This window comes from Bombus huntii, chromosome 8 (genome assembly GCF_024542735.1).
Source record: "Bombus huntii isolate Logan2020A chromosome 8, iyBomHunt1.1, whole genome shotgun sequence".
Taxonomy (NCBI): domain Eukaryota; kingdom Metazoa; phylum Arthropoda; class Insecta; order Hymenoptera; family Apidae; genus Bombus; species Bombus huntii.
The window spans coordinates 9,347,575-9,370,940 of NC_066245.1; the positions used below are offsets into that span (position 1 = coordinate 9,347,575).

The 23,366-nt window shown below is 38.7% G+C and overlaps 1 protein-coding gene across 4 annotated transcripts in view; it reads right to left on the minus strand.

Annotated features, from left to right (window-relative positions):
* LOC126868321 (synapse-associated protein 1-like) overlaps window positions 1–23,366 on the minus strand; it is a 95,473-nt gene that overhangs the window by 18,529 nt on the left and 53,578 nt on the right. For all 4 annotated transcript variants that reach the window (XM_050623656.1, XM_050623654.1, XM_050623655.1 and 1 more), the window contains one exon: window positions 729–866. In XM_050623656.1, the coding sequence (XP_050479613.1) occupies window positions 729–866 (138 nt within the window). The remainder of the gene's footprint in view (window positions 1–728; window positions 867–23,366) is intronic.

Here is a 23,366-nt window from a genome sequence, read left to right on the forward strand (position 1 = left end):
AAAGTTTGTATGTAATTCTTATACGTTCTATACTTTAATTTCAAAAGAGACAATTACAGCGAAGGAATTAAACCGCACGATTTCTTGACTAAAAAGTAACAGGACACCTACTCTAAGTATCGCTATTTATCGAAACACTCCAACGAATTTTACTTTATTTTATAACAAGATACGATAAAAATCTACGTTCACACGAGCAGAATTGATTCGGACAAAGTTTTAGTTAAATCAAACAAATACTCGATGGAAATCCATTTATTCGATTTCCTATTATATAACCGGAAAATCATAGTTGATGAAAACCAATGTTATACGAATTCCATATAAACTATTTGTTCCCCGACAAGTTCGTATAAACGAAATTTCACCGTAGGTAAAAAATAAAACCCGAGAAAAACATTCAATTTGTACTAAACATCAGCGAATGTTCCAATGCTGAATATTTAGTAGAGTACATTAATTCTCATCGAAAAATCTGCATAGCGAAATACACGTCGCGTCCGCCTTAACACGCCAAGACATGTACCCGAAACGCGTGGCAAGAGGTCATTGTTTGCTATGGGAATCCAGTTGCGAATCACTCTCGGCACTTTCGTTTCGTTTTCCCAAGAACGATCGCGACGCGTGTTCCGTGTGTGTGTGTGTGTGTGTGGACTCGAACTGTTCCCTCTTCTCTAGAACGAGAGTATACTAGCAACGAAAATAGGAGACACAGAGGAATTACTCACCGTCGACAGAGATAAGCATTCCTCGCGGAGTATGTCCTCGTTGGGTGCACCGACCCACGGTGCGACGGCCTCACCCTTTTCGGTATGCTTGTTGGCAATGAAAGCCTCCTGTTCTTTGTTCAGCTCAGCGACCAATCTCTGGAACAGCATTAATTCCGCGTTAGAGAGCAGCTGTCACTAGCAATGCTAGTAAGCGCGTTATGTGTGTCTCGTTGGAGGCCACGTTATAGAGAGCAATTATCGTTATCATCGACGAGGACTGTGTCGCGCCGATGGGTAGCTATTTCCACGCCACGCGACGAGTTTCCACGGTAAAAAGCGAGAAGAGCCTGTGACAGGGTTCGTTCACCTCTTGGTTAATTAGATCGTTCTTATCGTATTTTCGTCGATAGCCGCGCGCTGCGGCTAAGATCGTATTGATCACGTCGAGCCACGCTGGATACGTCGTCTCGTTCGTACGCTGGATTTAGCAGTCTCGTGGAAATAGAAATAGATAGCAGAATCAGGGAATAATTAGATTTATTATGCGAACGTCATTTTTGAGATTTCAGATGTCACGTGGAAATTTAACGAAGAAGATAGCACGAGGCTGGAGCTGGAGGCTTGACAATTTGGATTTGCGTTGGATGATTTAATTGTGATTTGTAATTGTGGAAGGGAATGGTACAATCGGTTCGTTGTTGGATTTCGATCGACGCTTTTCAGATTTGGTATACTCTTTAGGATACCTAATGAAGAAGACAAGCGTTGGAATGGAGATGGAATTGGGACAGCTGTGTTTGTGTGGCAACGTGGTCGTTATTTTTGACATTTGGAATATCTCGCGACATTTAATAAAAATGATGGTAAAATATACGCTGCATACGTAATACAAATTACTTAGGTATAGAAACGTGGAGATTCTATCTGCGAAACAATCGCGTGAGTAACTAGCGTCAATCAGAGCAGCTATATGCGACCTTCCTCCGTTTATTTAATTTCCAAGGAAGCCGGCTAGTAGGAAACGTATGCTGATTTTATAACAGCTTTTCTTCTAAAGGTTGGTTTTATCCGATGGAATGAGTAAATCCGTCTCCTTGATAATTAAAAGCTACTTATTCCGTATTACGGTCGAGGATCTGCATTAAGAGCCGGATAGAAATTCTTCTTTGACGCCCAGAGAATAGCTAGCTGTCTTCCGGTTAAATAAATGAAATTTAAAAAAGAAAAGAAAAAAGGAAAGGAAAGCGCGGTAAGCATGAAATGTGAAGCGACAGCAGGTACAATGAAACGAATGGCAGGGATCCAGCTTAGAACGAAGAAAAATGGATGAGCTCGGATCGTGGAGATACGGAGCAACCGAAAGGATTAAAGACAGGACGTTCCACTGATGTCGGAGCTAAAGCTCCACCGGACAAGTCTTCTTATTATCGCTCTAGTATTCGGGTCAACGAAGATCTTGGCGATCTTTGACTTGATGAACCCGACGTTACCCCGAGACACGTGATATTACGAGTTAGTCTTAAGGCAATCGATGTCGTTTGTGGTTCCGAGGATCAAATTAGCTTTCACTGGTGTACGGTGCCGGGATCAACGAAATTCGTGATACCACAGAGGTAATTCGACGTAAGGGCTTTAACTCGGAACAAAAAGTTAATTTATCAAACCTAAGCTAAACTTTGACCGAAGAAATTTAATACAAACGATTCTTACTATTTAGGTGAATTGTAATTATTTGACTCGATCGAGTATCATATGAGAATCAGTTATACGAATTTCAATTACAAGTATAAATTATTTTCATCTTGAAAAATTCGTATAAATGAAGTTCCGCGGTAGTTTCGTTGTACAAGAAGAACCAGGCTGCGATTCAGTAGACAAATACAAACGATATCCGACATGGTTGCACTAAAAGCGAAAGAACCTGACGATCAACAATTTCTGATTCGAAAATCGAATTGGAAGAATCGCAATGCATCGGGACATCGTGTAGCACCAGGCATCGAGCTTGGTTCGACAAGTCCCCTTATTACGTATTGCGTTCGTATTTGGGTCAACGAAGTCCTTCACTCGGAACAGACAATGCATCATCGTTGCGCATTCTTCATTAACCACAACGCGTCCGCAAGGGATCGATATTTTTGTTTCGAGCTTTAATAAGTTTGACCGTTAAACGCCACCAATCACAACGCTGAATAAACGACTTTTGTCGTTGACAGAAATTGCTATACGGAGATTGAGTGCCATTCTTCTTTGTTTTTTCGCCTTACAGTCGTAATCTCTGATGGCTGTGACCTATTGGTCGTTAAGAGGCAGGTCACCAACAGACAGAACCATCTACCTACGAAATGAAATCGTACAAATTTTCTTGTCGATGCATTTGTCAAAAACTTTCGATTGGAAAAATGAAATATCGGTATAGAGATCTGGCGTTTCTCGGTCCATGCTTCGATTCAAATATTTCTAAATTTTCCGCGAATGTTTTTCAACAACAATTCCATTCGTTCGAAAGTTCAATTTACCGCCAATAATACAATTTTACGGTATAATATAGAATTTATTAAACATCCATCGTGGTAGATTGTAAATCGTATTATAAAGTTGCGATAGAATCTACATATCGATTGAATTTTATTTCATCGAGTTTATACAAATTGAATCCATCTATTCAATTTCCGTATTAATATTTACCGTTCATCTATTATTCTTATTCCCCGAATAGAATATTGCGCTTAACGCGAATAATCATGCCAACGTAAAAGAGGAACGACGTCGCAATTATAATCGTTCTTCCGGCAGAATGACGATGAACGTTAAAAATTTCTGTTCAACTTTTCACCGGATCGAAACGTACAGCGAACATTTCTATTAGATAAAGTATATTTAAATAAATTTATATCACACTGTTATGAAATTTCTCATTTGCCAAGCAATCCGACGATCTAACGTCCGGAAGGTAATCTTCGATTCAATATTTGCGCCAACTACTACGAAGACGAATAAACTAGCGTAGAGATGAAACCGGATGGTTGTCTCATTGATATCGAATGGTACGGCAGACTGCCGGCGCCACGTGGATTAGTTCTCGGTTACAATTTCTTCAAAATCTGTCAATCTACGTAAGCTGCAAGCTTTGTTCGAAGGAAGATATATATTTTTCCAAAGTTGAACATAGCGTCACGATTTCCGGGCGTCGGATCTAGGAATTGGTGCGCCAGTGGCCCAGAAAACTCGGTTTATTTTTGCTGCACCAGCAGCAGGTCGATAGGTCTACGTCATTCTTTTACAATTGTGTACACGTCCCGTGGCGAATTTTTATAACCGTTGATCACGCGAATATATGACTTCGCCATTAGGACTGCGGATCCGAGTACAATTTCCACGTACGAACAAGTATTTTTCACGGTAATCGGAGACCGTCCTAACACGACAACACGATCTCGGTTTATTATTTATTCTATTTATTACCTGCTCTGACTACTGATCGATACGACAAGTTGTATAAATTGCACGCTTCATAAATCAGGCAAACGAACCTAGTATACTGGGAGCTAAGGATTAACGAGGTGAAAAATGTATTTCCTTCGCTCGTTTAAATGTATTGTCGGGATTGAAGCTATGGAAACGCGAGAAATCTTAGAAACGTACGATATTTAACGTATATTGTTTCCTACTATCGAGGTGAATCCTATAAATCAACTATGTTTGATAGCAATCAAAATCTACGTTTCTTAGAGTACCAAGTTTTTTATATTTTGCCCCCTGAGAAATATAATTAGAAAATTCCAGTGTCATTCGTTTGCTTCCACGGCCACGATGAATTACGAGAGCCAACTATATTAAAATACCGAAGTTTGTAAAGAATGAATTTCTTTGGCCGGAAAATACACTTAAAAAATTCCCTGGACGCCCATTATTTTCTACCATCAAGATAAACTGTGAGAACCGACTGCCCTCGATGATAATTAACAGCCATACCTCTGAAGACGATAAATTTTTCTAAAAACCCAGTTTTCCTCTGGTTGGGAAATATATTTAAAAAATATCCTTACGTTAGAAACTTCCTAAGAACGACAAAGAATCGTCGCTGTTAGATTTCTCTGACGACACAGAGTCTTATATTAATATATTATTCTTCCAACGCAGAATTCAAAGAGGAAGGGACGAACGCTCGTCGTATTTTCCACGATCTATGAAGAAAGCTGGACGCGGACTCGAATTCAGCGAGAGATCACCGGAAGACGTGCAAGTGTGACGATCGCATCGAATGAAAGGGCAACTCGCGGCTCCAGGATCTCGATCGCTGCAGGGAAATCCAGGGTTAATCCGTCACTGCATTTCATCCCCCTTTATCCTACGCGGGCAGTTTCTCTCTGGAGTTATGCGCTCGCCATGAATTTGATTTGGCGATCCGGTTCGGTGTATCGCGTTCCCGTTCCCGGAAGCCTGCAGTGCTAGGTGGAAACCTGGAGGAACACCATCCAGCGTGGTGGATTGTATCCGATAAATCGATATCTATGGCGAGACAAGCTACAGAAATGAAACAGCGTTTGCGAGAAATTCACTGGCACCTTCTGGACAGAGAGAAGCTTCGGATTCGCGTAAAAGCTTCGAATCTATAAACTTCTTTTTAAATCCGGCCGAGTGACGAAGAAATAGTAGTAATACAGAGTGGTGTTCGTAATATTTAGATCTAGCGGGAAGTTATGTTTCCGTTTCAAATGGAATTTTGTTTTTTTTTCTTTAAGATGAGCTTTGCTAAATTCCTGCAATTCGTTCTGCAGGACGTAGAAATAATTTTGGCAGACTGTTCTAGCTTTTAAGGATGCTTAAGCGTGTGGTTGATAATTATGGCACTGGATTAGCGCTATTACGAGAATACATTTACGTCTGAGCTTGTGTCACTAGGTTCTTTCTTTTTCAGTCTTTTTTAATGGTACTTTCAGTGAAAGATATATTGGCTAGCGGGTTTGGATGTTTGATCGTGCTCGATTTCTATCTGTCGTATATTCGCTGAATTTTCTACTTCACCGTGGGGACTTGGAGATCTTTCCGTAGTTCTCTATTTTGTATGTTGTATGTATATATATATAATTTGTATGTATGGTACAAATGAAATTAGATATGCCATATATAAATATTTATTTACGTCGATACTTATTTTTGCGAGAAAAACTTTTTACTATAAATTTTGTATTAAAGAGAAGTATAATTAAAGAGAAGTCAACGTATGAATATACCTGTACGATAATAGAAGTTTAAAATTCCATGGAGAAGTTCATGGGAAATTACCCGTGGTAACCACGAGGATACGTAACGTTCAACGTGACCCCTCACATTTGTTTTCTCATCTGTATCAGAGAGATACAAAGACAAAACAGCTGCGTTTGAAGAACCACAATTTTTTAGTTCTAAGGGTGAATTGATTTCAAAGTGACGCAAACGTATATTGAAAACCGCGGATGAACCGCGCTATGACCTTTCGATTAATCCTCGTACGAAGATTTCTTTATTTTTATTTTATTGTCTTCGTTTGTTTAACTATTTAATTCCTAAAGCAAATAAAAGAATGTTTAGATAATATTAAACCGGTTAACAGCAAAGTTTAAAGTATCGTTTCCCCGTAAAAGACAGAAGGCGTGACACAAGCAACAGTAGAATTGCCATTCATAGTCGGACCTCGCAGAATTCCACAGCAAGCTGACCATTATTAATAAATCTATATGTAATTTAATTTATAATTGTACAAGTGTGTGATCAATATAGCTTTTACTAATTTACCTACTATTAATTTATAAATCCTATTATTTTACCACATGTACGATATCTAAATATTCGAAGCATTATATCGCGAAAATAACAAGGCGTCGTGTAATACGATATTTTTACAGGATACACGGGAAAGTGCTCTCATCGTGGTTAAATTCCTGCCGGAAATTTCATTTTAAGTCGTTAACGGACTTTCCGCGACGAGAACCGACGTTCTTAGCGAAAAATGATTTTAATCGTAGACCGATTCTGAGAGGGCGTGCTTATGGTGTTCATGCAGAGTATTACGGTCACGTGATGTCGCGGAACGTGGCTCGAATGTCAGGAATCTTACTCGTGTCAAGTCGTTTCGAAGGTGTGGAATTACCGTCTGGGGATTAAAGCTTGTGGAATGGAAAAAGAATGTGAAGCAGAGCGTGTCGCTGGTCACCGAATCTTCGAAGCTCGAGAATTTCGCACGTGTCGTGCACACTTGATTCGTGTAATATGCAGAGGATTCCGTCCGAGGATTGACACCGACACGCCTGGCAAAAAATATTCAGACACGTGCTTGTTTTTCGACCACTTAATTAGGGAAATGCAGTTGCAAAGGCAGTTTATGATAATCTCGTTATTCTACGCTATTACGATATTTAATAGAACGCTATGAATACCATGAATGAAATTCATGCGATGAAACTGATTTGTCAGAGATAATAAGCGACAATACCAGTAGAATTAGCATTTTTAGTCAGACCTCGAGGAATACTACGGGAAAGTGATCGATATTAATCGTTCTTTCGTAATTTAATTCAGTTAGTTCCACGAGAAATACGACCGATGCTCAGACCAACGATATTATTTATTATTAATTTATAAATTCTGATAGATTATTTATTTCACTAGGGAAAGCTGCTGCGCTACAAATTGTCCAAAGCGGCCCGATGCTAACGATCAAAAGTTATGTACAATTTTATAAGATCGCGAGGTTTGCGTTAACAAGAAGACCATAATAAGGACTGATATCCCTAAGCTGCAGGTTAGTACAATTTAATATTATGAAGATTGAACTTGCGGGGGCGTATTAACCCTGCAGCCGCGGGCGAATCTGAAACCGCGTCTACTTATTCCCTCAGTAAGCGTATCTTCTTAGTCTGTTAATTTCGAAAAGCTACGGTATTACCACGTCGTTTATCGTTTGTCATTATCGTTTTTTACGTCGCGTTAATAGTGCTTTTGCGATAAATCTATACGAGATAAAAATTTCGTGTTCGCTATTTTTTTACAATATGAAAATTGTCCGCGGTTCAAGTCTTAAGCATCGATATTAAAAACGTACGGAGTCGAGGGACTCGATATCAGGAACAGCAAAGTCATAGAGGTCGATTCTAGATGCTTAGGGGTCGTGAAACTCGATATTAGTTAGAATTGCAGAAGTCGATATAGGAGTCCTCCGGGTCGTGGGACGCGATATCAGGAAGAGCAGTGCCTCGAAAGTCGATATGAGACAGTCACGGGTCATGGAACTCGATATCAAGGTCAATGGAGTTATAATAGTCAATATCAGAAACCTGCTGAATCGACATACCCTGGATTACCTTCGTTATTTTCATGCTACACGACCTTCAATTTTTTGGTTACTTACATCCGCAGGCCTAACAGCTAGAGATCTTATTAATAACTGATACTCGTATAAAAAAAAGAAAAATCATTGGAAAATTAATTTATGTAATTTCGAATTTCTTTTCTCTTTGTCTCTAAAAATGTCAAGGATCTCGAAGGTGGAAAAACTTCAGGAATCGAAGGTTTTAGAAGTGACAAGTACTTCATGGATCTTATTAATCCACGTAATTTTCCTGTTTTTTTTTTCTTTTTTGTTCCAGAGATTTTCAAGGGTTCGGAGATCCCTACAACTTCTAAAGTTCCAAGAATTTAAAGTTTTAGGAGTAAACAGGCATCTCAGAAATTCCAATTCGTGCAATTTTTAATTCAAGTGTTTCTGAATACTTCAGAGACCTCGAGGGTCTCGGAGACATCGCGAAGTACAAGAATGCTTGGACTTCTTCAATTTCCTATGGGATTTGTCTTAGGAACTTGGACCATTCTTACGCTATTATCGAGGCCTACGAATATTTTATAACTATGCCGGTTCCTATAGTTCAATAACTTTGCTGCTATCGAAACTTCATTATCAGCGATACGTTTCTACTGATATCTACCTTACAAAGATTATCCTATGTATGGTAAGCATATCTATGTATCTCATACTGAGTTTAATCCTCGGTAAGGTTGTTAATAAGGTTTACTGGTTCTGTATATCGTATATTCAGCTTATATTCACCCTAATAATATTATGTGCTTCAATTCTAGCGATTAATAGTCTGTATATCCTACTTAATATGGAATTACTCATTAATAATTTAACGAAAATTTCCAACAGCAAACTACATATACTCGCATATAAACTACGTACATTATGATATATATATTCATACATGATCTAAAACAAAGATAACAAAATTTCGATCTTCTTTTTCTTGCAATCTTATCTGTTAAAGTTTTCACGAATGACGTTCTATTATAGATATTCAAATCAGAATATTACGAACATTTGCAAAAGGAGACCACAGCAGCTGAAGTAACATTCAGATGTAACAACGATCGACAATTCGTCTAAAAACTATTACGTCCAGGATAACTCTCTTGGCAGGCCATAGAAAGCCATTGAATCAGCAGGCGATCAGTGGGAGAGCACATTTCCTCTCGACTATCTTATTGCCGGTTATTATCAGAGGTAGATTAAGCCGCACTAGTTCCGACGGAACCGGCCACTTTTATTTATTGTATCCGCTGGAGATGCTTACAGTCTCTAGCTATCGAATTAAGAGCGTAATAGCTTTTATTTTCCTAGTGAAATTTGTAGCACGAGCAAACTTTGATACCAAAGTTTACTTCAACTTCGCCGTAAGATTAATGCCTCATCGAGGTAAAATTTTTCATCAGATATAAAATGATTTATAGATAAGAATTATTAAATACGACGCTGTGTACATTTACAATATTGTATTTGTTTGTACGAGTATCGTGTTTGTGTTTCTCTTTCCGCAAGCCAAAGCGCTTTTAACGTTTACGTGCTAACTTTCGTTATTTTTATTTACTTCAACATTTGTGAACATTTTATCGATGGAGCATTTTTAAAGAAATATACAACGACCGGTATGTGACAATTATCAAATACAATGTTGTTCGTATTTTCAAAATTTAATTTAAAGTTGTACATTCATCGTTATTTCTTTTGTTCGTCTAACTTTATGTTATCGGATTAATCAATTTGTCAATTTTTGTTAATACAGTTATTATAGTTGCTGACGTAAGTTGCAAAAGAAATAACGATGAATGTACAATTTGAAATTAAATTTTGAAACCGGTCATTTGACAGGATCTGGTAAGATTAGTATTAATCACACGTCAGGGTGTCACTTGTCTTGTCTCGTCGCTAAACAGTTAATTACTAAGGTGTGTGTAGATATATGTTTCTAATTTGTATCTCCCTTGCCTCGATTATATCATGAATCCTTTATAGCGTGTCCCAGATGCGCACTGCGATATAATGCACTTTGATACTCCCATTATTTTGCCAAAGATCCTGAATCTTTGCCTTCGAAACAGATAATATGGTCACCGAGCATGAAGATACGAATGATTTAAGTAGTATGTACCGTATTTTCAATGACACTGAACTCCGATAAACCGTCTGGCTATGAAAGTATAAGAATAAAGCACAACTATAAAGAACTCTATAAAACAGTGTAATAATATATTAACACTGGAAGCACCACACCATTCGAAATTATTGAGATTATTCGATGTGTAAACAGAGAAACTCGTGGATAAATTGTAAGGTAGAAAATATATTTAAATAGAAGTGTAATTATAAGTAAGAATACAATTTGAGCTGGTCCAGCTCAAGCTCTGGTCTTTTGTCTACACGCTGTCGATGGCTTCGGTGCATGAGAAAACTAAAAAGACCAGATGTAGAGTTTTCTTAGAAGTGGTGACCACTTCAACAAAAATGACTGGTTTTACAATTTTATTTTAATATTGAAAATCAAAATAACTTTGTATCGCGTCTACTTATACCAATATCGTTCAAAATGACTGGTACTTGTCAAAGTGTAAAAGGCTCCTACAATCCGTTTGCCGAACTCGAATTAACCCACGCGTTTTTACAATTTTTTCCGCGTATATTGTATTAAATTATAAAAATAAATACTACACGTACGAATATGTACGTATTGAATAATAACAACTTGAACGTAGCCAAGGGCAATCATCTTCCGACAAAATCTTGATAAGATTTCCCCATTTTGTCCGAGTCTGTCGACGTTCTCTCGTTCCGCGTGCATTGACAACCTTTCAATCTGGCGATGTTCTCTTCACGGGTCCCTTTCAACGTCTAACGACGCGATATCAGGACAGCTGTCAACCGGCGTGTATTATTACGAGACGGCTAACGGCTGGTGTATATCGTCCGAGCAAGAGCGTCGTTAAAAACGACTGGGTCTTTCAATAAGCGTTCTTCGTCGATGTGCTTCGTCCGTCGTTTCAGCGCCGACCTATTTCCCAACGGGAACGAAACCGTCAGAAACGACGAAGCACGTCCCGAAAGGAAAGCCCAGCCGCATCTCCGTGTAACAAAGACGAGTCACGTTTCCTTCGTTCACCCGTCGACTAACACTTTGCAATCCGTAATTCCGCTCGCACGAGCATCGTTACCAAATCGTCGCGTTAGTTATTAAGCCGGAATTCGGGTCGCAGCGTGACTTGGCGAAAGCCTCGCGTTGAATTTCCACCAATCGATAGCTTCTTCCAGTTCCGGAGAAACTTTCATATTTCAAAGTCTTACCAGATGCGCGATCGTCGCTGCCAAATAGTCGCGATAATCGTTAAGCCGGAGTTTGATTTGTGACGCGACTTGGCGAACGCAACGGTACACGGTGTTTGAGAACGACCGTCTGACTGGGAATCTTTTAATTTTCATCATTTTTCTTGGGTCACTCGATTCTTGGTTTCTTCGAGTTTCTATATTTCTCGGATTTTTAATTAGAATGTAGGAGATCGTAGAGGAAGATATATAAATGGTCGACAGGTCAAAGGGATAACGTGGAGCTTTAGCATTTCTCAGAGAAGGGAAATTTACTTTTTAAATATACAACGTTACAAGTTCGTATTTTCTCATATGTCAGAATAAAATATCGTTTCATATTCATTGTTTATTTTATTCCGCGTTAATTCTAGATTTTACTTGTAATCTTAAGTAATATATTGCAGATAAAACAATTAAAAAGAAACGAAACGATTCTTTCGTTGTACACCTTGATTTCTTGTAATCATCTACTGTAGAACTGGGGAAATTTGCACATACAGGAGCATACGAGAAAATGTGAATTTGAAAATTCGTTAAAACTGAAATTAGTATTCCCTCTTTTTCCCGTGCATCGTTCGTATATTTAAGTTTTGCGATGAGAGTACAAAAATTTGATAACATTTTCGAGTAGATGCAGTAACAAATGGTCAATATCGAAGTGTATGTTATTCGTATCTTTAATGTAAGTAAAATTACATGGATTGGTACAGGTTGCAATAGTGTTTGAAAACGACTGACCAGAAAAAATCATTAATTTTGATTATTTTCTACTACGATATATTTCAATTTATATATCTTCTTTAACTTTCTAAATCTTTACGGATTTGGACATTCCACTTACAATTCGAAATTTTATAATCAAATTTTATTATACGAGTTTCGATGTTTTCTCGTCGAAAAAATCCTGTTTTTTCGTTTATTAACTAATTTTGTTTTTTTTCTTTTCCTACTTAATTCTCTTTAGTATTAAGAGCCGAATTTTATTCCGATAATTTATCCGATAGAAAACAACAAAAACATTAGAAATTTTTCCAACGATAATTACTGAAATAATAATATCAATAATAATTGAAATAGTGGAACGTTAGGCGACTGCACAACGTGCCATGACTTTTTCACGGTCAGATAGTCGCTTTAACGCATTTCGCGTGGTTGTATTCAATTTCGACCAATCGATAGTTTCTTCGAGTTGCAGTGGAACCTTCCAAGGGAACCTTTCATATTTCAAACTCTTATCGTTCTCGCGAGTTTCACCTGTCCCCGGTGAATTTGAACTCGAAGGAAAATTTACCAGGAAAGTTTCGGCTCGACAATGAAAAGCACCGGCTTGTCGACAGAGTTTACAGGAGCTTTTAGGTTCGAGTAGAGTGTGAGGAAAGGTGACGGAACAAGGTGAAAACGCAGACGGTCGTAAATAATGTCGTTTTCTTCGCAGTTGTGTGCTAAAACGTTGAAAGGCTCTTAATAACGATGACGCGATACAAATTATGAAAGGAGAGATTTATAACAGCCGATTACCGCTAATTCTATTAATTCGCACGGTTTATACATGCGATATTGCGATACGAACGCAAGGACTACAGTTTCAGCAAGCTCATACCGACCTTCACCCAAAAACTTGTGTCTATTGGATTCTGTCACAGATGCGTGACGACCTATTTTCCATTCCCAATGCTCAGTGTATCGCCTGGTCTTTTACGTAATGCACTTCTCTTGTGTATAGCCCAATTCGTATGTGTTAGGACACATATGAGAACTCGTAGCAAATAAATCCAATACTTTTTTTAGAAAAATTTCAAAAACCTTTGAGAATGATTATTTCATTTGAAATATTTATTAGATTATAATAAGTTATATCTTTCACGTTTTATATTTTTACAGAAGGGCAATTTTAAGATACGATACAACTTTATATTAACATTTCTTCTCTTGCTATTTGATTTTGATATTCGATACAAGTAAGTACATACAGGGTGCGGTCGAATAACGTACAACGAATAATACAAGCGGCCACGAGGTGATTTTTCACGGAAAAATAAGGATAAAATATGGAATATAATTTTTTCATTTAAGGTTTAATTTTCGAGAAAATCCAGTTTCAAAATTTATCAAATATATTTGAACACGGTTAATCCCGGACTGGACTGTACTGAATAATCGATAGGAGGTTGTTCCACGTGTAAAGATGAGTCGAAAATGTAGAGTAAAATTTTTCCGTTCGGGATTTCATTTTCAAGAAAATGAAAAGCGAAAAAAGAAAAGACCATGTTTAATTAAGAATCGACCTAGTACACGCGTGTGATAAACTTTCAAATTTATTTCTCTTGGAAACAAAGCGTCTAGAGAAAAACGTTATTCTGCATTTTCCATTTATCTTCACACGTAGAACCACCTCTGGTCCAGTCCCAGTATATCTTTACCATTTTTTTGAATATTTTAAAAATTGTGAATGGCAGTATCGCTTATAATTAACGAAATAATTTTGTGTCGCGTCAGACAACGTCGGATGCAAACGGAAAAAGAAAAGCCAACGCGGTCGAAGAGCTACGATTTTCCCAAGAGGGACACATAAATGCGTCTACTTCGTTTCTCTGTCGAGAACACTCGACACTGGTTTTGCACTGACAATAGCAGCAAGATGAAGTCAAGTTCAAACACAGAACCACGAAGGGGACAATGACGGAAAACGTAACAAGAAATAGAAGAGCTTTTGTCGTCCTGTAACAATACTATAACGTATCTTCTATATGTACATTTTAAAGTACTGATTTAAATTAAGAGAATCTGTGCAAACAAAGATTCATTCGACGACCACTGAAGCAAATATTCACCGTGTCTTGGAAAGATCGATCAGCGTGATCGATGTTCAATCGTATACGAGTTATAACGCGCGTGTTTAACGATAGAAAATGAAACGAAAATTGATATTATAAAATAAATATCACGATACACAGTAGTGAAGATAATACACTAAAGTTTCAAAATATCGATTTAAGTCAAGAAAATACATGAAACGAGCAATCCATTTGATGATTACCGAAGGAAGAAATTTTGCCTTTCGAATAATCAACCGATAAAATCGATGTGAAATTGTACGGTTTTAAGGATAAAAGTTGAGAAGAAAAGGGCTTGCAAGGGTGATATAGTGAAATTGGTTGTTAATTTTTAAAGGGAGAAATTACGAGGCACAGTAGGGAAGGTAATTGCACGTCGTATGAAATATCCAGACAAGTCTCGAGGGAAGTACATGTCCATTTTTGCTGGGTTATAGCCACTTGTGCGTTGAAACGACGTCTAGAGACAACAAGATTGATTCTACCGACAATAAGATCCGCGCTGGCTTGAATAATATTTCTCTTTCATTTGTATTCGAAGCACGAGCATGACAGTTCTGTGAAATTCAATTCGTTCGTGGAAAGGGAATTGTTGGTTTGTTGTAATATTTAGTTGGTTACGTAACCACAAATGTTTATCACTGCCACTGACTCATCCTTTCAATGGAATTTCCTTGCAATGGAATTACACACGAATTATAGTACGAACTATAATAATATTTCGTTTGAGTTTGTATCGAATAAAGTGAAATAATAATTTTGATATGCAATTTAAGATCCTATTACGTTCCTTATAAGTTAGAACAACGAATTCGTAAAACGAATTCGATTATATTCGCGAAGGATAATATTCATTATCTTAGATAACGGTAATTTCGTAGAATTAATAAGAACATTTAGACGTAGTTTAAGTTCGAAATACAAAGAAATGAAGTTATCGCGAGTTTTTCAATTTATACGTTTAAAGAATAGTTGTAACACGCGAGCAAACTACCGCGATATTCCCTTCGCCGTATTTGCTTTTAATTTCAACGGTCAATAGCGTTGCGTCTTGTTTTCTGTTTTGAAAGGTAACACGATGATACGCTGGAAGCTGACAGAAAATGCGTTACACGTTAAATCTATCTTCTGCATGATATGAAAAGTCTTCGCGATATTTTAAATATTACATACACGCGAGAACGACGATGATATAAAACAGCCGTAAGATAATTAATTCAAATAGACTGGAAATAATGAATGCCGCGATTATCGATGATTAAGCAAACGAAGCTTGCAAAGGGAAACGTAAATGAGATATGAAAATCAATGACCTTTAATCAGACAGGCTAATTATTACAAAAACGTATTAACGATATTATAATTCTAAACAAGAATTCCCGTTATCACCAGGACTAAATCATTGATCCAGAAAGAAGAATTACCATTTGAATAATTAACAGTCTAATAAATTCTAAATTCGGATATTTGAATAAGCGAGCTTTTACTCTAGCGAATACAATTCACGTAAATTATTTCCGGCCATGTGAGTCACGTAAACGTGCGAGAATGTTTTGCTGAAACGATTAACAGAGAAAGAGCCCCGCAGCTACAAGAACCGCTATTGATCGAAGTGCGAGCCTTGACAGTAATTGACTCGCAATATTACCAAGCCACCTTTAATCATTTTACGTCCATGGCGTTTTTACACTCGCCGCAAGCGCAACGCGTGTTGAAAAACATCGTTTTCAACAGCAGCTGCAGTAACAACGAGCAACAAGGAAAGAAAACCGCACGGAGAAATTTCTAAGCGGACCAGGGAAAATCCGTTACGGCAACGGACCGACTTATTGATCCGTGATGGGCTGTCCAACTTATATTTCTCCACCAAACTTTCGCTACGTTTCATTCGAGATCCACGCCAGTTAAATTACTACAATGTACGCATTCGCGGCTATAAAAGTTTGCAACTGTCCGGGGAACTTCACAAAAAAAAAAAAAAAAAAAAGAGGAAAAAAAATTAAAAAGGGAGATGAGAGAAAAAAAATTCTAACTTTTATCTCGGACGCGAATGAAAAAAATGGAAAATTACCAGAAGCGAATTTTACGATACTTTTCGTTCGGTATCGCGAAATGAAGGTACAGTGGCTCGCGAAAATATATGGTCACTCGTAGAAAGTTTTATGTGTGTAGTTGAAAACATTTTGGAATTCCATTAACATTCTGGTGAGATACGATATAATCGCGACAGTGACATTATGCTTCTTCACGATGTTTTACATAACACATACGATATACGCGTATGAAAATTTTCTACTGAAAAGGCTTTCTATACGAGCGTCGAAATACTGCCACCAGTAGACTGCAGATTTGTATGTATTTATGCAAAATTTGAAGACGCAAAAACATACAGAATGTATACGATATGCAAAGATGTACGATATATACATATCTATATACGGAAAACTCGCCATAATTTTTAATAAGTAGAACGAATCTCTCTCTATTTAACTGCTATTTTTTTTTTAATTGTGCAAACGAAAATAAAAATCTGCAGAAAAATTCACAGTCTAACCACGAGCCATTCTAGCTATAAATTTTGATCACGATTCTACGTCGAATTTTACTTATTCGTTAAACGCGCAAGATCCCGAAGATCGTGAAACTTTTCCACTGCGAAGAAAACAGCCCTGCTGTGAATAACGATGCTCGAGGATATCTTCAACCGGGACAAACGTCGAAACGACAGCAGGGAGTGTTCTCGCGGGGCGATCGTTGACGAGAGACATTTCCAAGAACAGGCCTATTGATCCGCGAAGCAAGTGCCAAAGAGATGGCGGTACCTCGTCCCTGACGTAATATCCGTCGCTGATAGAGAAAGCTCCATTTACGATTTTCTCCTCGTCTCGAGGGAGAACCGTTTCTCACCCGTTCCCTTCCTCTTTCTCTTCCTTCTTTGTGTGTCACTGTTATGCGCTGGACTCGTATTTCCCTTTTTCTCTGGCGGTACCAGACGACACGGCTCGCCAACTTCACGAACCTCTAGCTTTCTTCTCGTAATCCTGTCGGATAATTTTCTTATGGACCCTCGACAATGTCTCCGTTTTTCATAATTGGCGCGAGAGCCTCGCAGCTGCACCCCCACGGTGAATAATATTACTCGGTTTATTGCGTTTATCCACATCTCATCGTCTCCGGGTCATACAGTTACTGGATCGATTTCTTAACGGAATAAACGCCTGATTAAACTTGTGAATGATTTCCTCTTGCGAGATAAATTGATTAACACGGTCGTTGCGAATCCTTCGTTTTAACCATATTATTGTAGTATTAAATTTACCGTGTAGTTGATTAACGATAGCCGTAAGTGACCTTCTCCGAGTACTTATACTGTCCTGGTTAATTAAACTGTCTTGTCTGTTATATTCGAAGAACTGAAGAAAACTGACATTTTGTTAAATTCGCAGAAAATTAAAACTACGCGAGTTTAACGATACTCTCGTGTTCCTTCGACATCGGAAACTTGTTAACGATGAAAAAACAGGATATAATTAAGAATGATCCAGAAAGACGTATAGTAGAGCGAAACGACACCAACTGAGATAGCTGGAAATTAGCTTTCCGCGTAATTAATTTCTAGAAAATATTTTAAGAAGACAATTTTCCAGAAACAGCAACATCCTATAATCTCTGCTCACTGCCCGGTTTTTTTCCTCCTATGTCTTAATAAAGGAGAATAAATTTTAACGACGCGTGAGCTGAACCCAAATCACGTTATAGATAAACGCAACATACAGCAACCTTTCTGCTGCAATAAAATATCATAAAGGTTAAGCAAGCGAAAATCGTACATTTATCCCGAGTTACTGTTCGAAATTGTACGTGGGACGATCAGGGATAACGTACTTGGACGACTGGACTTATGTTTCTTCCAGGAGGACGTCATTAGCCAATACTAACGAGCTATCTAATGAAACACGACGAGTCACACATCGTTAAGGTCCGATCTATACCCAATGGTTGCGCTACGTGTCATGTAATTACGATTTGTCGAACTATAAACCGAACGATGTGTCGAAATTGAAACTAAGCTAAAACGATAATTTTCTAACAACCTTCGTAATCGATGCGAAGACCAGAAATGAAAGCGACCATGTTGATATGATTACGCAAAAGTAAGCTAATAGCGGTAAACAGAAAGTGGAACGTAACTGGCGGCAGTGGTATAGACCGGACGTAGTCAGACTAGCAAGTTCACTGGAGAAAAATCAATGAGCACGGTCGCGCGTCGTATAACGTTTCACCCTATCGTCGCTTTCTTCGCTTCGTAACGGTAATGGGGTTGGTACCTCGTGTTTGCTTGTTGAATCAATCGCTAGATGCGGCTGAAGTTTATTTTAAACGGTGACATTACTTGTCGTCGGCGTACAACGTTTTAGCTTTCATCTTTTTCGACCTATAGCAGTGTCGCGTTGATTAACTGTGGATCTGACAACGAGCTAGACTTTGTCTGGTCAGTAGTCGAGGGAAATGTAAGTGTAGAGAATTTTAAGTATTCATCGAGTGCATGTGAGATATAGATAAGACGGGTTTCAATTAATGCTTCACTAAGCTTTGAACCTTCTAACCCGTATGTTCAAGCAATTAAGTGGAAGCAAGATTAGCGTACTAGATCCTACTATTCTGTGGCATAGTATCGTCGACAAAAATACTTTACCTCGCTTCCCTCTATTAATCTAATTAATCGCGTAGGAATCTTGCATTATAATTAACCGATCGACGATGGAAAATACTTTGAAAATCTATCTGTTTCCTATTTTTTGACGCTGTTTCCATAAATTTTAGAATTAAATATCACAGCGATAAAGACGCAACGAAGTCAGTATCGAAAATTATAATAGGGTCAGTGACGGTTAGTTAACACGATTTTTGCGGTGTTCGTACTTATCAATAGGAGAAATACGAGTGAAATTGCAGATTGAGAAATTGTAAATTTGACTCTCACTTTGTTCAGCTCTTACGCTATTACACACAACGGGTAGTTGCTTTGCAGCATTTGAAAAATGTAAAACGAGATTTGCCGGTCGTTAAAAAGTTGAAAAATAACTTTAATTGGAACTTTAGTTCCGTAACAGGTAATTGTATATACAAGTGAGTAAGTAGCAAGAAGCGAAGCGTAGCTGGCAGTAGTAGCAGCCGGTGCATAGTCGGACCTTGCGAACCGTGGCAAATGCGATCACGCAACTATAAGATGTTTCTCGAGCAACATGAATGATAACGACGAAACGTCCGTGGTTTGGCACAGTTTCGACTCAAAGTCGTTCGTAACAAAGACACGATATTTCCTTAGCCCATAAAGTACAGACGTAAAGATGCTTCTAACAAAGTAATCGTTTATCAGCGAGCACGAAACGAAGTATAATAACAACCGTGTATCGGCACGAATATTTCAACTGATTTTAATCTGTGCTGTAACGTGTACATGGATGTCGTATCGACGAGATAAATTCCAATTACTTGTCCGTTTAAATGCATCAATAATTGAGCACCGCTTTGCAAACAATTAGGCCGATCATCTTATGTGAAACATACGAGAACTGTTGAATGCTTCAGTGCTCGAGTACTATTAAACAGCGCTCGCTATAGATCGATTTTTCAATTTCGTCCGCGATACTCGCACGACCAACGATTCGCAACGCGCACAGGCATTCTTCGCGCCACAAACTCGTTATTGGTCCGAATTCCACGCAGTTTTGCTTCATCGATTACCGAAGATCCGCGGTTCGATTCGCCCTCGGAGTTTAACCCAGTTCGAACAACCGTCGTTCTAGTACTACATCTCGTTGAAGAAACGCCTCAAGGCGTAAAGGGCAACAAGAAGGGAAGGAAAGTACAAGAGAGGTGAACTTCGTCTTAGGACGCAGACAATTTCTGACCTTCTTTGCAACGTTTAACTCGTTCGGGGACTATGCTAATGAACCTTACAAATCGAAATGCGAAGAAACGTGACGATTACGAGGATCGATTTTTTTAATTTACCTTGAAACTCTCGATTATCCGTACTGCTTCGCTGTAACAAATAAATTTACGCGAGTAGATCCTAAGTTTTCTGAAACGTTGAATATTAATCGCACCTGACTTTGGTCAAACTAACGATCCGCTCGTGATGAAATTAGTATTTTTGGATTCTACTCGTCAAACGCTACATCTATAGATACATTTAGTACGGTGGAAGGTAGAGTTCAAACGAGAAAAAAAACCGGAGAAAAGAGAAGAATGTACAAAGATATAGGTAAGAGCTGGACGAGACTCGAACGAGACGGTGAAGGCGTACAACGAACGAGAAACTCCGGTGGAATAGGACGAGATCTTTTCCCGTGACCCTGGCTGGGAAGTCGAAGCAGCTTCACCGTGGGAATTCCCAGGTCGTGCACCCGCTCCCGGCGTCTGTCAGAGATGCTTGTCGACCAGCAACGTGAAAAATAGCAAGATGGAAGAGCCCCGAGGATATCAGGGGTCGTTCCTCTCTTGTTTATATTACTCTTTGTTCAGCCCTGGGTTTGCTTCCAAATAGCCACGCAGCTGAACGAGAATAATAACGGCCGGCAACGCTTTTGAACGTCGAATTAATTCTATTCAGCGGCGTAGAATGCACCAGAGAAATTGCATCAGTCGCCATCGTTAGCGGCATCGACGAACCATTACCCAAGCACGGAAACTCGATTACCCTGCCAATTCACCGGCAACTTTCCACACGTTGTATCGTCGTATCCGTGTGACAAGTTTGTCGTTGTATGGATCGCGGCGTTCGATGCACTATGAAGCTCCAGTTGTTTGTCTCTGCTGGAGTGTCAACCATCCAAAAGTTCCTTCGATCCGATGCTATTTTCGACTAACTGGCCTATCGCGACGAAGCGTGTTTCATACATAAATTGCGTAGCATTTTTGAATGACGTGATCGATGGTAGAACGCGTTCGCGATGGTAGGCGACGATTAAAGGTGCGTGTCGTTGTCGCTGTTGTAGAATGTGGTGCGCGTACAATTTTTCCAATGCATTTGCATGTTGACAAGCGGTAGGTATACGAGTTTTCATGGTTTTTAGTGGCGGTTGTTGAACCGCGATTGACGCGTATAGGCTTTAATTGGTGCAACGATCGAACGCGTGTCTTTGAAATATACAATGGAAAGGCAATAATGAACTTCGTTTATAACCTCGTTTCATAAATGTTTCTCCGTGCAATTGAAATGAAAGCGTTCTTCGTGTATTTATTTATTTCAGCCTGATGGCTTAGAAATATCATTTTACGGTTTACAAACATAAAACAAAGCTAAAACCGAGCTGCCAGTTAAAAGTCAAGTATCTATTCTGTGGTCATCCCTTAAATACTTTATATAAATATTTATCTTTATATAAATATTCCACCCATCGCACTTGATTCGTTTCTTCATTCGTTACATATTTACCTTTTGTTTGCACTTTTCTTCACTTCTGTTAAAACGCTTCTTCTAGCGAATGGTATAATCTTGAAGGAAACATAATATTTTATAAGAAGAGAAGTGGACGTCCATCAGTCGCTTATTTACAAGCACTCGAGTATATCCCGGAAAAGGACCTTTGCATTTTACAAAGAAACATCAATTTTCTATCCATCTTGCAGGAAAATTCTCAAATGTTCGGCTAATAAGATTACGCTCCCCAAAGTCCTCTCCCCATAGGGGAACGATAAAAACAGAAACCTTCAATCGTTCTATTTATTCCGCCTTCTCATCCATTTTCACCCTCCTTCGGTAAATCTTTCCACGTTTCGGAAAGTTCCCGGTCGCGATAATAAACGACCTACTTCTCCGCCATTGCCCGACCATTTTCCATCGTACACATCGTGCATCCGTTGAAAGGATCTCCGCCTCGTCACTTTCTGCTACGTAATGTCGTTCATTTTCCGAGCGTACAAATATCGGCTACAGCCGATCGAACAGTCTATTTGCAAGTTTCAACAGAGAATCACTGTTCTCTCCTCGACGAATCTTTCTTTCGATCGTGTCGAGGCCGAATCGTAATAGCGATACGTCGTTTCCGTTTCCAACGATATGTATTTTTGTCCGCCAGACTGACCATATATTATACTGCGTACACGCTGATGTTCGCGAACAGTTTGCAAACTGTTAGAATTCAATCTCGAAATTAAGATTAATAATCTGTGGAAGACGCAATGTTTGTGTTGAAATAATATATTTATTAAACAAAAATTGCAGGAAATATAAGTGAGCGTTGTCGAATGTTGACAGTTGGCTAGTTATCCTCAGATTGACTGACTTAGTGACCCATGGCCCTTGAAAAGATTTTGAACCCCCGCTCTCTATGCAGTAAAGAGTGTGTCCCAAGTAGATGTCTGTGTGACGTCACATGTGCCGCGGAACCTTCTAGTAGCTTCTCGACGTGCCCAATGTTCCATCCATATCCTTACGCTTTTTCCGCCGAATTCTCGGAAGAGCATGCACGCACCAACCGCCGCGGTACATCTAACGAACGTACGCTAATGGGGATATCGCTGGGCAACGAAGGGAAGAATCCGTTCGATCAATCAGCTCATCTGTATGCGATTAATATCGTTGTATTCCAACACAAACAGACCACGAACTATGATCGTCGATAGTAGGAAGATTTTCATGACTAGTCTTATTGGCAAACAACGAATTTCTACTCTTCTGGTTCGAAAGACGTTGGATCGTATGCTACGATACGAACGAGTCGCAAAATTAATTAGAACGGAAATTACCGTTCACAATTAACGTTTCGAGCGCGAGGACAAGTGAACTGGTAGAAATTGTTGAAAGGATCGTATAAAGGAATTTTCTGGAGGACATTTCTCTCGTTAGCATGACATAGATCGCTGGTGATCACAAAAGACCGAGCCAGCTTTGAGTTACTTAGCTTCGAAGTATTTAATTTTAATTTGTAGTGTGCATTTCATTTCATAATAAATCTCATTGACGATCTTCATCGCGCGAAGGGTAGAATACGAATTACAATACGATGAACTTTGAAATTAAAATTCAATGTAGATTTTATACATATCTTTTTATACATAAGATATATATATAAAATGTAGATATAATTTTTTAGTTTCGCTTGCTGATCGTTCGATTTACGAATAATAATTGATAAAGTA